The 17794-nt window shown below is 36.3% G+C and overlaps 1 protein-coding gene across 2 annotated transcripts in view; it reads left to right on the forward strand.

Moving 5' to 3' along the window:
• The first annotated feature begins 394 nt into the window (after positions 1 to 394).
• Positions 395 to 17794, forward strand: part of ATL2 (atlastin GTPase 2) — a 42612-nt gene continuing 25212 nt past the window's right edge. For both annotated transcript variants that reach the window (XM_039887386.1, XM_039887387.1), the window contains exon 1: positions 395 to 549. In XM_039887386.1, coding sequence (XP_039743320.1) covers positions 432 to 549 — 118 coding nt within the window. In that variant the 5' untranslated portion in view covers positions 395 to 431. The remainder of the gene's footprint in view (positions 550 to 17794) is intronic.

The following is a 17794-nucleotide window of genomic DNA, read 5'->3' on the forward strand; positions in this document are numbered from 1 at the left end:
GAAGTGCGAAAGCAACCTCACGCGCAGGGCACGAGTCAACGATTATGGAGAAGAGCGGTAAATTGGGTTACTGAATTGGGAAGGAGGGACTTGGTTCTCTGGAGATCTCTTCTGCTTTTACACAGATCAGCCAAGAGCTAAGGGGATGTGGTACTCATCTCAGGGCGGTAGGAGTGTGAGGCGGTGGTTGTGGGATCGCACCTCAACTCCTCCCAGAAGTGAAAGGCCAGGAAAACTGAGCAGCAGGCCGGCAGGGTAGAGGCGGAGCGCTGGCGCGGATGGGCGGGACAAGGGAGGACTCAGGGAGGATAAGGAGGAGCAGGCTGAGGGTGGCGCTAGGACCCGTCGGGCGCCCCACCGGCTCCCGGGAGGTTGATAAAGCGGCGGCGGCGTTTGACGTCAGTGGGGAGTTAATTTTAAATCGGTACAAGATGGCGGAGGGGGACGAGGTATCGCGGAGGCAGCAGCCGCACCAGGGGCTGCGGCGCCGGCGGCGGACCAGCGACCCAAGCACCGGGGTTAACCACGTCTCGTCCACGACCTTCTTAGGTACGGGCCGGCGGGGCGGAGGCCGCAGGTCCCGGGTGGGGAGAGGGGCGCGGGTCACTCGGATTGCGGGCAGCGGCCGCAGGCGGCGGGGTCGTCGTCCGCGGCTGGCTCAGCTCTCCCCCTGCCGCCGCGTCTGGCCGACGGGCCTAGTCCCCGCCGCGCCCCGTGCTCCTGCCGCGCGCGGCCTGAAAGGGCGCGCTGCGGGCCGCGGCTCCCGCAGCTGTCGGGTGAACGGGCGGCGCGCACGTCTGCGCCCGGCCCCCTGCCCGTCCGCCGCGTGGCTGCCGCTGCCCCGACCTGTGGGGGCGGCCTTGAGCCGGGGCCGCAGACCCGGGCGCGGGGAGGTCGCCTGCGGCTCGGTCCCGGGGACCTCCGGACTCGGCAGGACGACCTGTCACCCAGCAGGCACTCGCTGCCCTCTGTCCTTCGCGCGGAAAGGGAGGAAGGGGTAACCAGGACATGATGGGCCCCGCAGTGGAGGAGGACGCGGAGCGCGCGGGGGGAGCAGACGTCTCGCTGCCAGGTCGGAAAGCTTTCCAGACAACCTTCCAGGAGGGAACCGCAGTCCGCAGGCCAAGGCTTGTGCCCCGGCGCTTGCGTTCTGGGGCCTCTCGGGCTGCGAACCCATTTGCGAGAGTTGCGCATGGCTGAGATGCGAGTCCAGGTTTAGTTGTCAACCTGGGGTTAATGAGCCGTTTACTAGCCACTCAGACCATAGTAAGGCTGGATCAGACAGAAAGTGCCTGTGGTGTGAAGTCACCTGATTCTTCGCTCCCAGGTTTTGCTGAATTGAGTTCTTACTGTACGTGTACAAGGAGCGCCCCTGCCCTCTAGAAGACGTATTTGCTTCGGCAGTGAAGTGTTGTGTGTTCCTTTCACTGATAACACCCCTATTTTTAGGAGTTTAGCATTTGATCTTTTACTGTCGTGTGAACTGAACGAACGCATGAAGTCCTGATTGAGAATTTTGATGGTACTTAAAGGCATAAAGTTTTTCAAAAGCTTAGCTTATAAGTAGTAAAAGCTTACGGTTAGGTAAGTACAGCCATGGCATACATGAGTTTGTTAACACATTAAATATTAACTTGTATTTTTCAGAATTCTCTCCACAATCTGATTTTGTGAGATGAAATGTAAAACATTTTGATAAAATATCAACCATGAAGACTCACTTTAGTAGAAAAGTTTATGTGAACTGTACTTCATCATTCATGGTAGCCCCTGGACATGTTGAACATGTATCAGAGGTGATGACAAACTGTAGAGTTTTGGTAAGGGAAAGAGAACAGGAAATAAAGCTTCTTTTATTATTGCCTGTCAACTGAAGCACTTGACAGAACTGTTTACATAGAAAAAAATACTATCAGAGAGATTTTGCCTTGGATCTCTTCTGGTTGAATTCTCAAGTAATTGTTTTGGAATGCTGATGGATTGATTAACTCTTTTGGACTCTTAGGCATGAGTGTGCTTATCTGTCCTTCTAATCTATCTAAAATATTCTTTTTAAGATGACCGTTTTAGATGTAGTTTCAAAGTGTTTTATATGCCTGCCTAATCAGGAAAAGCATACATAACTTTATGACTCAGTCATGGTTATTAACATTTTTTTGCTGTGGTACATTGAGAAGAGATACAATTCTTAAGACTCGATAAATAGGGCTCACCACTTATTAAACGCTCTGTCTGCTACTTACAGATTTTAGTCTTTTTTTTTTTTCCTGGAGTTAGACTTCACTTGATAGTCATTCTTATCAAATAACTGCCTAAAACATTTCCTCTCCCTGCTGATTTGCTGCGAGAAACCCATTACTACATTAAAAACCAAATAAACTTGTTAAAATTTGTGTTTAAAGTAAGAGGAAACAGGCTGTGAATGAATAGGGACTCATCTATTTTTTACTGTGTAGAAATTCTTTGTCTCCCTCTGCTTTCTGGATAAGTGAAGTTGAAGAGCTAGGTTGGGCTCTCGGGTACCACTCCAGTAGTTTAGTCTTTGGAAGATGCTTTGTGTCTCTTAAGAGAAATGCTTATCCTTTTTAGGAATGTAGGGTCTTTATAAAGCACTAACACACTCATATTTTCATGACTTTGTATAGATGATAGGAATCTGGATGGGATTAAACCTATTTAGTCAAATCTTTTGAAATCTTTTATTTGAGGAAGAAGGAGCTGCCTTACAGTAAAGAGATATTTATTATACAGAAGATAAACTGTGAGTTAAAATGAGATTCTGGCCTTTAAGTCAAGTGTACCTATTTTGGGATTCCTTTTTATTTTTCTGCCTTGTTTCAACTTTAGGCTTAAGTTTTTAAATATTCACAAGTGAAAATAACATTCTTGATATTGTTAGAACTTTTCCAAAATAGTGCTTTTTCCATCTGTCTCATATTAAGCAACTGCTGAGAGAGAGTACCTGGAAGACTGTCACCTAGTTTGATGCTGTAGGTCAAGACATTTTTTTTAAATTGTGAGACTTAGTAGCAGTATATCTTTAAAAAATAGTTTATGCTCAATTAGAAAACCTGTTGACACACAAGTGAAAGCAAAGCCTTTTTTGACAGGCTCTCCAAGTTACAAGCCACATATGTAAGGGATGTGAATAAAAGTTAATGTGTGTGTGTGTGTGTGATGGCAATATACAGCTTTATAGAAGGAGGCCTTCTCTGGGGTGGGTGCAGGGAGGCAGCTTCCTTTTTTTCTTTCTTTTTTAAAAAATGTGGTACTGTAGTCTTTGTAGCCATATTGGAGTTTTGAAGTCCAGGCATGTTGTTTACTTTATTGGGCATTACTTAACTTAAGGAAGATAGTTGTGAATATAGAATAACTGAATTTGATCCCCCAATGAATTCCTTACTCATATAAGTTTTCTTATCCTTTACTCCTCCTCATTACCTATATGATACATTAAAATGGTCGAGGGCTTTCTTCATTGCTTTAAAAATGTATAGCAGAAAAAAGCATCAAACCTGAAAATATGATGGCAGTAATACTTGCTACTTTATAAAGTACTTTAAACATCTTGCTTTGATTTTTATTTCCTAATACTTCCGATGAGGGAATTAAGTTGGAAGAGTTGATTGTGACTTGTCTACAGCCACAGAAACTACTCAGAGGCACCCTTCCTGCTCCTCACTCACCAGACTTGGAAAGATCTTTCTTCGTTTATAATTATCACATGTAATTAGAGATGATTAGGTGCAACTTTGTTGGATGAATGAAGTCTGAAATCATGCTAACGAGAAAATTGGGGCATTTAAAAAGTAAAGATGGGGCAAGTCACTAAGTAGACTGGGTCATTTTAAAGTAGGAAAGGAAAAGGTAGATGTTATAGAAAGGAATAGAAGTAATGAAGTAGAACAGTTTTGCCTGTTTTGGACATGGAGAAGCACGAAGCGTTCAGAAGTACAAAACCAACATAACTACTGTAGAAGCGATCTTTCAAGTTATTGGTAAACATATCTCTGTATTTGGGTGTACACATATTTGCTAAACTTGGGTAGATTTTTTAGAAATGTGTGTACATAAGTAGCTACCCTCACTACCTACTCTGAAGCACAGATGTCTGTACGGTAGTTGGTTTTATGGGTAGATGATATGTATTAGAAACAACTGTTAAGTCACGAAAAACTAATTTATACATTCTCTATGTTCCCAAGGAGATGATATGCACTTCTGACTGACTGGTTTTAGTCATCTGGCCAGTACAAGTAGAATCTAGGATATTTCCTTGCTATTGTACCAGCTTAATAAAAATTATTGATACAACTTGTATTTCTATCATCGGCAAAATACCCAGTAACTCTTAATAATTTGATGGTGTAATAGGTAACTGATGAAAGATGCTCATCTAGGATCTCTAGTACATTTCATCTTTTTATTGCAAAATACTCAGATTATGGCGGCAATGTTTTTTTACTCAGAGATGATCAAGCGAGGTTATTGGACAATGAATGAGGAATCAAAAGCTGAGTGACTTCACTTAAACTCTGAGCCTTGAAGCCCCTCACATATAGTAGTGATGATAATCCTATAACACGGCTGTTGTAGGAAAAGATGAGATGACAGGACACAAGTGTTTTGTAAATTGTAAAGCTGTCTGTATGTAAGACAGACAGTAATATATATGTATGAAGTGCCATTTTGACTACTTGTGTTATTATTTATATGTATATATTTGTGAGCAGAAAGTCTCTTCTAATTTTTTTCCCTATAATGTGGACAAAGGTTTAGTTTGGGCAAGGTTGGTAGGGTAAATTTTTAACTTTATTTGTAAAATGCTGGTAATGCATTTGTGATTCCGGTTATTGCATTAAATGTGATAAAAATGCTTATCCAGTGGAAAACATTCTGTTGATGGTAGTTATTACTATAATGTATGGTTATCTAAGATGAGACTTTGAACTAAAAATTTGTAAAGTAGGTGACTTAAAGGCCTTTTCAGTTTTAGTGGGATAAAAAATACATTCATGCTTCTCAGCTATCTTCATTTGAATAAACTTTCATTTTAGAGAATCAGTTAATTATGTGGCAAAATAGTCTGAAATTGTTTATTTCAGTTATAGGATACAATATGAATTAATTTTTTAGTTAAGGCCATGACAGTTTCCAAGTAGGGTGCATTGGCTTTTCAAACAGTAAACATGCAAAATCTAACTTGGGTCTGTTACACACAAGAATGCTTAAAAAAAATGATTGACTAAACACCTAATTTGTGATTCCATAAAAAGCTTTTTTTCCCCCCTTCTTGCAATCATTTTAGTAGAGCCATGGTGAATGGTTAGAATATACTTATTTTAACTAAAGACTTACTTTTGAGTTCTATAAACTTCCTATGACCTTCAGAATGCATTTAGAATAGAGGCTTGGATTTTAATACTAGCTCAGTGATAATATTTTTTCCTTTCTGGTGGTTAATAGAATCCTACAAACTTAAGATCTTAAAATTTTTTTTTTATTAAATAGATAATAAACTATGAAGGTACTTTAGAAGCTTTAAAGCCTTGCATAAAGAAGAAACTTTATAGGAGGTGAAATTGGCATATGAAACAAACTGTTCTTTTCACATTTGAATAAATGGGTTTATGAGATATTAAAAGTTGGATTAAGTTCATTTTTATCAGAATGGGGGGGTGGTTTTTGAGTCAGAAATTTTGACAGGAAAATCATCCTTGTTCTTAGGTTTTTTTGAAGACCATTATTAATCAGATCTTCAGAAAATTGCTGTTTTCTTTTCATCAGCACTTTATTTTAAAATAGATATGACAATATGAACTGGCTATATGAATTTTTTGTTTAGAGTTAGAGGGTTTTTATTGCAGGAAAACGGCAGTGCACTTGGATACCGTTTCTCAAAAAATCTAAAGTAGGCTGTAAGGTCTAGGGAAGGTTCAGTGTGGCTCATGCCAAATGTCTCACAACAAGATGTTAAGATAGACATTTACTGCCTTTAAGTTATAGCTAAACTCATGATTGAACAGGATTTTTGATCACAGCTCTTTTCTTAATAGGAGTAAGATGGTAATTCATACTTTGTTGTGAAAGTTTTAATTTTTTTTATTTGAAAAGCAGTAGATCTTTGTAGACACGTGGAAAACACAAAATGAAAGGGAAGAAAGTAAAAATCATACCAACTAGTGGTAACCAGTGCTAACATTTTAATGGGCATCTTTTAGTTTATATCCTTTTTTTAAATGCATAATTTAATTTTTCCTAAATTGGGATCTTATTGTAATTTTGTAATTTACTTTTTCATTTTATATTGTATTTCCCTATGTGATTAATCTCTAAAGCATGATTTTTTGAGTACTAAACTAATCCTCATTTTGGATATGGGTTATTTTTTGTAAATAATGCTGACTGAACATCTTTGTAGATAAATCTTGACCTTTAGGATAAGGTCTTAAAAGTAGATTTCTGGGTCAGATGGCATGCACATTTTCAAAACTGATGATACACCACATCATATCTATTCAGAAAGGTTGTACCCATTTATTCTGTCTCCCATTGGGGTTTGGTTTGTGCTTGTTTACAAATACTTTGTTTACAAGTGGGTGTTATTTAAAAATAAATGTCAATTAGGTAAAAGTAGGGATCTTACTGTTTCATTTGCATTTTTTTGGTTACAGTTGATGTTGAAATTTTAATATGGTAACCGAATGTGAATCTCATTTAAGAGCTCCAGTTCTTAAGGGGAAATGGCAACATCCATAGGTCAGAGGTGGAAGTGCGGGATGGAGAATTAAAGAGGGGGAACAAAATAATGTCTTAAAAGCACTTGGCATGTATTGAGTGAACAAAGACAGTTATCATGTCTTCTCTTCAGGGTAAAGGAAAATCTGAAGGGGCTGGGATTAGTTTTTTGGGATAGTAAAAAGGTGAAGAAGGGCAGGAAGATAGAGGACCATACTTAAACAACTAGCTTTTTTCCCTTGATGTTATCATTTGACATATTGAGCACCTAGTTTATAAAAGGGTTTTTGGTTTGCTTGTAATGAACACCTACTGTAGAAAAGTGTGGAACAGACCCTTGTTCCAAGCTTTCATGTAGATGGGAGATCAGATAGAGTAGGGATTCCCCAGTCCCTGGGCTGTGGACAGGTACTGGTTGGTGGCCTGTTAGTAACTGGGCCACACAGCAGGAGGTGGGTGGTGGGCGGGCAAGCAAGCAAGCGAAGCTTCATCTGTATTTGCAGCCAATCCCCCATGCTAGCATCACTGCCTCAGCTCTACCTCAGATCATCAGGCGTTAGATTTTCATAGGAGCACTGGTTCCTGGTGCCAAAAATGTCGGGGACCCCGTTAGACTTTATGCATATTTGTGAGAAAAGTTTATTATTAAGTTTATAATTTTAGAAGTAGAAATTACTGCGTGCTAGTGTTGGTGAGGAAGACTTCATGGAGGAGATGGTCTTTGTCAGGCCTTGAGGAATAGGTGGTTCTTTGAGAACAGTGTAGGATATATCACATGTTTAAAGATAAAAAAAAAAATAGGCAGTATGTTAGTAAGCTTTTTACAAAAGAGTCTGAGCCCTTGTTCCTCCTAAGAATTTTTCTAAAAGGGATGCTTAAAAAAGCATTAAAAGCAATTAGGTAGAGGCAATTGAAAGATCAAATAGTGCTGGAGCACGTTTAATAAAAAAGGAGTGTGGATTGTTTTTCTGTGGCCAAGTACAGCAAAGAATTGGAAAAATTGCCTGAATAGTTCCAAATGTGACTTCTTTAAAAACTATGGAGATATGTTCTCCCTTCCCCTTGTTTTCGAGCATGTATATTTATCTGCCACAAGAAATCCTGACATATACTCTAAAATTGCCAAACTAGAGAAAAAGACAAAAGGAGAGTGTACAGAGAACCTCTGACTTTCTTATCCCTTCTGTTTTTTTTTCAAATTAGTCACATTTTGTCTAGCTGGAAGGATGCTTGTCTGTTTTTGGCACTATTCCCTTTTTACAGCTGTTCTCTTAGTAGGAATTTTGCCTGTATTGAGCCAAGTTTGGGATTTGAGTGTATACTTTAATTTTCTATCTTTTTTTAAGCTGCTACTTTAATGAGTCACCTGAGATAGAGAGTTGTGGCGACTCTTAATGCCTTTATTTCCAGAGTCTTGGCACATAGATGTCTATTTGAGATATATCATGAAAACGCTATTCCGAATTTAAACTTGGGTCCTTGTGTGTATATATTTTTTTTATGACTCCTAACTGGTTATGATAAATTTCAATAGTTCTATGGGTTTAATATCTTTTAACTTACCACAGAGTTAATTTTTGGATCAAAAAAGGGAATGTTTAAATTGTTTGGCCGAGTCAAGGAAACCTCTGGGTTTGATGGATTTCTGATCTGTGTGTTACAAAACTTTGTAGTTACCATATCAAAAATAACTTTTGGAAATGGAACTTTAGTGCATTGTTGCTTTATAAAAGCTTGTAAGAAAACAAAATGCCTTATAAAAAATATGGAATAATTTAGTGTTATCTGTTGCATAGTCCAAAGAAGGTTGTTGAAGAATTAGCTAGCTCTCATCACTTTCCATTTTTACTGTCACCTCCTGACTTTGGGCTCCTCACCTTATACTCAGTCTCTTCTAGTTGCCTTACTATCTGATCTCCCTGTTTTTAGATTTTCATTATACTTATTACTCACCCATCACTTTCACTTTATCTCTACAACACAGCTTTGATCCTATCACTCCTCTGCTTCAAATTTTTCCGTGGCTCTCCTCAGGATAATGCCCAGCACTCTTAACCTAAACTTTTAAAGTTAGCCTTAATCTCGTTTTCAGGGCTCAGAAGGATGCAGCATTCTCCTGGATGTCTTCATTAATAGCTCTATTTAAATAACCTAATGTAACACTTTCTTTTACAGTTCTTTTAAGCTTGTTCTGTTAGAATCTTGAGAGTTAGGACTATTATTAGCAAATTGTACTTATCTAGTATCTAAAATAGTGGTTTGCTTTTTAATTACTGGCTTGAAGTAGATAAGGTGGGAGATCTTCCTCATTTATTCATGTCACATTGTATAGATGTACCAAGCATTGTTTCAATAAATATGAAACAATGAATTGCACAGTTATTTGCATGTAAACATGTGTGAATATCTTACCAAAGATGGGCAAGTATAATTTTATTCCATCTTATATTTTAAAAGTCTGCACCTTAAAACTTGCCTTCAGGAAAGCTTATGAAGAAAAAAAACGTTTCCCAAATGTTAAGGGATTGTATAAATGATGTGTTGACTGTATAAATGATTAAGTTTTGACAAGGAAATTTTTGGATAAAGTAAAGGGAAAAATAGCTGTATGCCAAGATTTGTTACAAAGATGAGAAATATACTCCTCTCCTTTTTGTTAACAAATTGTATTTTTGGTAACTTCAGTTTTCTGGAAATCTTGAGCACGTAAAGATTTAGTTTTGAATTATTCAAACATGCCCATTTGGCATAGTGGGAAGATGATGGATTTGACTATTACAAAAATCTGGGTGTGTATCTTTATTTGGTTACTTACTAAATGTATGTCTTTGCAGATTGCTTAATCTGAGCCTCACTGTCCTCCTCTAATTCTTTAAAAACTTGGACCACAGAATGAAAGTACATCTCCCCCCACCAAAATAACAAACAAAAAAGTACATTAAGAGCAGATGTAAGACTTGGGTGAGATTTTTTTGCAAGACTTCCCTGTAGAAGAAAATAGAGAACTTTTTTGAGACTGTTAAGTTGCAGAACCTAATAAAATTCTTCTGACTTTCTTGTTGCTTAGAGTCCCCTGAGCCATTATTCATTTTATCATCTCTTAACCAACAAAATTGACTTCTTAAATTTCAATCTCATTTAAAATATCTAATTTAACAGAATTTCAGTTGAAAATTTTATCTCTAAGTACACTTATATTCAAGTATATGCTTTAATACTTGTTAATACTTGATAATAAGCTTTGGAAAAATATTTTGAGTGTATACATTTGTAATCTATTTTACATTTTTCTTCATCTATTTAGATAAATGCATAAAGGCATTTTTATGACTCAGTATTCTTTAAATGGGAACAGGAAAAATTCTGTTACATCAGTACTGGTTACTATGGAAACAATAGATTTCAAATGTAAAATAGTATGCAAATCTTATACGAAAACAACTTTATGTTTATCTCCTGATTTGATAGTAATGAAGGAAGGAGATGAACTGTCTTATATACTCTTAAAAGCATTTTTAAAGCTTAGCGATTTTTGAATGGTCTTGTTGGCCAAAGGGGCAAAGTTAATGGGGCAAAATATCTGAAGGAGTTCAGAACAGGCCTCCCCAAGATGTGCCACTTTGGCCTGTGGATTATTTTGAGCCACAGGCAGTTGAGACCCTGTGGGTCCAGGAGAAACTTCTGCCCCTCAACTACCTAGAAGAATCTACATTAGAGTCCTTGCCCATAATAAGAATTATTACAAGAGATGACATTCTATGACCTATCTATGGGCCAGGGCAGACTTCTAATTACTGAACTTCTGTTCTTTTTATCATCCTACCAGTGACCTTCCTCTCCTCTGAAGCCGTAAGGCATCATTCCTTGGCTCAGGATGCCATATGTACCTCATTTTACTTTTCCATCTCTGAACCTCTCATGTATGTGGGGTTCTCATATGTACACACATAATTAAATTTAGTTATTTTTCTCTTGTTAATTTGTATCCTGTGGATTTAATTATTATACCAGCTGGAAGAACCTAGAAGGACAGAATAAAATTTCTTCCTCCCCCACATTATCTGATATCTGATGTTGTTCAGGAGTCTTTAAAAGTTTTTATTTTTGCAATTTACAGTGTGGTTCCAGTTGTATATGATAAAAGTTTAGCTTTATGAGTTATGTTTTTTTCTGTTTTGCCTTTTTTGTTGTTCTTTATAAGTTCTTAACATTTTATAGGAGCAAATAGTTAAAACTTTTTTTTGTTGCTGTTTTTGGATTTTCTGATTGGCTAATAGCTCTTCCTCTCCTTAAGAAAAATACTTTATCGAAGTCCAAGTTTGTCAATATTATTCTAGGCTGCATCTGTCTGGGGCAGGGGATGGGAGCCCAGCACTGCTATAAAAGCTCCCCCAGGTAACTGTTATGACTGCAGATCAATATTTTCAAACCTAGCTGTATATCATGTCAACATATTAAAATATTTTTTACATTTACTTTTTTTTAAGGTAGGGATGTCTGTACAATGCCTCTTTTCAGGATCGTCAGTAGCTAGAATGGAGTGGTTAGTTGTATCTCAAGAGTTTTAGCAGTCTCTCATGAAGAATGGAAGAGTATAGTTGAGCATAACTTTCTTTCGTGTTAACTTTAACATCACTAGAAACTACATGTAATAAAATAAAATAAATTATATTAGCATACTAAATACCTGTAAAATATTGTGATCCTAGGTTCTTTGTTATTTCCTGAGGACCAGCAGTGTTGGTATTATGTTGGAGGTCTAAATGTGCAGTTTCGGGTGCCACCCTGGATTCACTGAATCAGCATATGCATTTTAATAAGATCCTCATGTTATTCATATGCATGCTAAAAGTTTTGAGAAGCACTGCTATCGAGGATATAACACTAAAGTAATAAGACCTGGTCCTTCAATAGTGGTCTAGTCATGTATTTTCCTTATAATTTCCTTCTTTTCATTATGCATTTGGCTGCATAATGTCCAAAACCCCTGTGAGTGATATATTAGATTTATTTTTAAATATAGTAAGTCCTCAACATCAATAGGTTCGTACAACTGCAGTGAAATGACTTATAGTGAAACCATGCTTACCATAGGCTATTAGATACAAGAGTTAAATTTCTATAGCACATTATTGTCACAAAAGCATCACCCAACTTCTGAAGGAAGACCAAATACTTCTGATATTAAACATTGAAATAAATGTGAGCTATATGTACATTTAAAAGAGATTAATAAAATGATTATTATTTTCCAATCTACTTATTCTAGTTCAAGGTTGATAGTGGCTAGAACCTATCCAGGCAGCTCAGGGCACAAGGCATGAACCAACTGTGGGCAGGACGCCCTTCTGTTAGAGAGTGCACTCATCCACACTCACACTTACTCAGACTGGGACAATGTAGACACATAGATTCACCTAACGTGCACATCTTTGGGATGTGGCACGAAATTGGCATACCTGGAGAAAACCCATGCCGACATGGGGTAAATGTGCAAACTCCACACAGACAGTGACTCTGACCCAGAATTGACATTTTTTTCTCATCAATGTTATAATAAAAGGATGTTAAATGAAGTGATGTTGTTTGAGGACCTGCTGTGCTAGAACTTGTGTCTTGACATGTATCTTAGGGAGCATATGCATGTTCTATTGATGCTTAAACTTTAAAAACTTGTAGGAGTAAAAAGTCCCTCTCCAATGTAAAAAGCTGTCTCTCAAGTTTTTAAAAAGTGTTAGTAACTTCATAATACCTATATATTTTTTAAGCAAAATATTTTGGCATGATGAAGTACTGGATTCACAGGAATTCATTCAAAAAGGAGTAAATTTGCCACCATTAGAGACACTCAAAATTATGTTTTGCAGGTCCTGAATTCAGGTCAAGAGAAAATATTTTAAAATTAATTTGAACAGTGTCAGAATTGATGGACAGCCCCAGTTTTTCATCACATTGGAGTATAACCTTTATGGGCAATTATCCTTGAAGGGACAGTACTAATTAGAATATTTTTTTCCCTGGAAATTGATTAATGAATTAGTTGTATTACTTTATCCTCTCATTTAATAAATGAAGGTGCCAAGAGGAATAGGTTGGATTTGATTTTTTCAAAATCTGCCTTACCAAAATAATTTACATAAAGTCCACTGATTTTTGAGTATGGTTTGATGAGTTTTGATACATGTATAGTTTTATAACCACCACCATCACCACAATCATGATGTAGAACATTTCCATCATCTCAAAAAGTTCCCTTTATAGTTTTGTAGCTTCGGCTGCTGTAACGAATTACCATAAATTGGTGGCTTAAAAAACACACACATTTATTTCTCAGTTATGGAGACTGGGACGTCCAAGATTAAGGTGCCAGAGATTTGGTGTCTAGTAAGAGCCCTCTTTCCGATTTGCAGATGGATATCTTCTTGCTATATCCTAATATGTTAGAGATCATCTGTCTCAAGTCTCATTAATCCTGTACGTGAGGTTCCACCCTCATAACCAAATTATCCCCCAAAGGTACCACTTCCAAATACCATCACTTTGGGGATTCGGGCTTCAGCATGTGAATTTGGGGACACACAAACATTCAGTCCATAGCACTCATCACTTCTCTTCCTTTACCTTCAGCTCTTGGCAAGCACTGATCTGGTTTCTGTTACTATAGGTTTGCTTTTTCTAGCATTGAATCAGACAGTATAATATTTTGCATGTGACTTCTTTTAGTAGAATGCTTTTTAGATTTATCTGTGTTGTGTATTTCAGTAATTCTTTTCATTGCCAAGTAGTAATCCAGTGTATAGATTTAACACAGTTTATTCATTTTCCAATAAATGAACACATTTAAGTTGTTTTCCATGTATGGCCATTATAAATAAAGCTGCTATGAGCATTTGTGTTCAAGTCTTGTTGTCATATGTTTAATTTCTCTTTTAAGTACCTAAGAGTATGATTGCCGGTTGTATGGTTAAGTGTATGTTTAACTTTATATAGGATATTGCCAAAACGTTTTTTCAAAGTGGTGGTGTCATTTTATATCCTCATCAGAAATATATAAGTGCCAGTTGCTCCTAACAAACTCTTTTGGTATTCTTATAAATTTTAGCTATTCTGGTGAGTGTGTAGTGTATGTCATTGCAGTATTAATTTATATTTCTCTAACATCTCATGGTGTTGAGTATATTTTCATGTGCTTATCGACCATTTATATATCTTTGAAGTGTCTGTTAAAATCTCTCCCATTTTAAAATGGAATTGTTCTTATTGAGTTGTAGGAGTTCTTTATATATTCTGAATACTGGATTTTGATGAATGATTTTTATGTCTGTCCTGAGGTATGTTGGTCTGTAGTTTTGTTATCTTGTAATGTTTGTCTGGTTTTGGTACTAGGATAATAATATTGGCTTCATAAAATGAATTGGGAAATGTTCACTTTTTTTTCTATTAGAGTCTGTAGAATTGGTATAATTTCATCCTTAAATATTTGGTAGAATTCAGTGAATCCATCAGGGCCTAAAGTTTTCTTTGTAAGGTGTTTAATGGATTTGATTTTAAATCTGAGTTTTTTCAGTTTTCCATAGTAAAGAGTGAGTACCTTCTTTTATTTAGCCAACTGATAATGAGTTTCTTTTGGTAGGATTCTTGCTTTCAGATTTTAGGAGGTAAGAATCGATGTGTGTTTAGAACTGTATTTCTGGGGAAGTGGGTTGAGGTGTTTGGTGGGATAGGCACAGAATTTTGCAATCAGTTGACTTTGTCTTGTATGTATTGTAAACATTTTATTTTTGGTCCTCCATGGCACTCTTCTGCCCCTCCCAAGTACTAGATCTGGAGGCTTGATCAGATACATGTTTTAAAAAAATTTTCCTCAAAAGTAAATCATTGGTGGTGTCCGGTCCTTCCTAATGCATCAAATCAGGAGTCACAAAATGTGTTTTTTTGATGTTAAGACTGATTAGAGTTGGAGGTCGATCTACTCATTATACTCTATCCCATCAGCTTATGATCCAGTAGTCTTAAGTAATCATTGTACATTGCTGCCTTTTGAAGTCTCCATTTTTAGGTAGTGAAGACTACTTGGATTCTATTTCTGCAGGACCTTAGATACTCCTTAGTTGATTCCTGGGTAAACAGTGTTAAGTCAGATATTTAGTTGTTATAAGTGTGTGTATTTCTAATTGCGATTTTGTTTTAGGAAATCTGTTTCATTCTGTATCATACTTGTTCTTGAAAATAAATGAAAAGAATTAGATATCTTACAGATATTTATTAAGAACATAAACTAGATACCTAATATACGTATATGGTTATTTAGTAATTATTTTATACTTAATACTAATATAACCTTTTAAGGAATTTTTCTTCATGAACTAGATTAGCTGGATTAATTGAGGCTTCTTAGAGCCTCTTCTAAGGCTCTCCTAAGAGCAAGATAAAGCACAAGTCAGTATACCCCCTTTCCTTGGTAGCATTTGCTTTAACAAGCATAAGAGGTCTACATTATTTTAAAGACCTTGTAATTATATCCAAAGTTGTTATTGTCTGGTTCAAATTTTCCTTGTTGATGCTCTAAAACTGTGGCTAGCAAATGCCAGAAAAAATTTTTCTTCAATGATTCCTTGCTTTTCCACTTATAAAATGCTTTGTTGTTGAAGTACTTTGAGTGAAATTCTGACAATTAGGTCAGGTTTGCTTTGAAATTACATATTGCTCTTTCTTTATTGGCTTTACTGATGCATTCACTTTCTGAAAAATTCTGTTTTGTCGATAATGATCTCAAATAGTAATTTCTTCTTGGCTTCCAGGTAACATTACTGGAAAATTCTTCAGTGCACCTGGAATGGCACTTAATACTTACTGCTGAATTTCAGTGCCAATCAGTTCTCTTCCTAAACCTCTCAGACCATCTTTTTTAGCTAAAAACATATTCCTTTGCTAGCTCATCTATCCAGTTTTTAAGCAATCTGAAGAATGTAGATTGTGCCTCTATTAAGAAAATGGTCTCTTTGGTTCAGAGTTTTATAGATTTGCTGATACACACATTCTATCACGTTGCCTCACATCATTAATCAGCCTGTCACATTTAGCAAAAATTACTGATAATTTTACTGACCTAGAGATCTATGCTTCCTTCAGTTATATTTCCTTGTCTGTCACAACTGTGCTTTGTCGAACATGAATGTTTGACCCTGGAAGATAACTCATACTCTTTTATTTCTCACTTCTGTAGATTTTAAAATATCATGCTTTATTTCTAGAGTGACATTTTTCTTACTTTTAAAAAATTGATATTCGGTGATATACTTTTTTTTATATTATAGCGAAAGCAAAACAGTTCCAAATTTGAAGAAAATTTACAGAAAAACCCAGCAGAATCCATATATTTGTGCTAAGCACACCCTCAGGTTTTTATCTAAATGACTAAACTCATATTGTACAAGCAAATATATAGCAACTATAAACCTTTTCGATTAGTTTTCAGCGTTAAATTATGTACTGTATACAAGGTATCCCACTGTACTCTTAAATATGCAAGCACCGTATAATCTTTTTTGAATTTAAAAAATTATCTGCAATATACTGTTTAACTATTTAATACTTTGCTACTGTAGAATTAAAAGGACTTCTGGGTTGTAATCGACACTTTTTTCTTAAAGCTACTTAGATTTTAAATAGACAGTTCATACAAGAGGAAACAAATACTATACGTAAATGGTCAGCATCAATCAAGGATATGCATATTAAAGCAATATGGATATTGTTACTAAAGAACTGAATTTTAAATTTAATTTGAGTTTATATTTTAAAAAACTGAAGTAGTTTTGTCAGTATGGATGCAAAAATGAATGGAAACTTATTTTGGTATTTGATTCAAAAAAGTTTTTTTGAAAACATTGTTTGGAAAAACCTGTATATGTGAATCTACTTTTTCTGTTCTAAATTTTATGAAATTTAAGTGATCATGTATTTTTTGATAAACATGAATGTCCGAATTGAAATATTCTATAAGTGTAAAATACACAGTGGATTTCAAAGACACTATGAAAGAAGAATATAAATATATTAATTTAAAAATATGAGTTGAAATGACAATATGTTGGGTATATTGGGTTAATAAAATAATATTAAAATTATTTGTCTTGCCATTTATCTGGATTCACCTAATGATATATTAAATTGGAATTTAATTGTGTTGTACCTTTCCTGGAAAGTTTACTTTTTTGTGCATTCAAATAGCATACCTGGCTATATCTGTATACCATTGGAAGAGGCAGTGATAATATTCTTTTAAATTAAATATTGATTGCTTTTACTTTAAAAGATTCTCTCTTGTAATTGCTCTTTAGATTGTATTTGTCACCATTTGTATCACAGTTTGAAGTAGTGTTGGTTTTGCTATGTATAGTTAAAAGTGCCTTGTGATATGAAGGCAAAGACTTTTCAAATTAAATAAGGTAGATTTTTTTCTGTAAAGAGATAAAAAATGTATTAATATGGGTATGTAGTCTTTGAGAATAGTGGTTTTGTGGATAAAGTATTATTGCACTGTTGACTAATGTGCCACTCCTCAGTGGACCAACTGTCTCCTGGGAAAGAAGAGGGACTATCATTGCACTGAACAAAGTAGATACTGTATGTTCCTTAGATTAGAAACTGACACTTAGTAGACGACAGGCTCAAGGAGTCATTCTCTTAAAAATGTTGTTGTGGGAGAGAATAAGTTATCCAGGAATAACTTGTTGCTACATGGGATCAAGCAAGGAAGAAAGCCAGATATGTTACATAGCCTCTGAAATTAGCTATTCGTTTTGTTTTTTTTTTTTAACAGAAATTTCAGCTTTAGGACTTTGTCTCTGCTGTTACATGTTCTACAGTTATCACTATTTAGTAAGGTTCTTCTGCAAGTTTTACCTTCTTCTGGTATGGTGGGTGAACAAAGGAAGGGTTTATGTAGCTGTTTGGGGAGCTATGTAATTTTGAAGTGGTGGCTATGGTGTTTGGTGAAGAAGAGCCCCGGAGGCAGGTGAAACTCTAAGCTATACTACCTTCCTCACTGACC

The sequence above is a fragment of the Pteropus medius genome, unplaced genomic scaffold (genome assembly GCF_902729225.1).
Source record: "Pteropus medius unplaced genomic scaffold, Ma_sr-lr_union100, whole genome shotgun sequence".
Lineage (NCBI taxonomy): Eukaryota > Metazoa > Chordata > Mammalia > Chiroptera > Pteropodidae > Pteropus > Pteropus medius.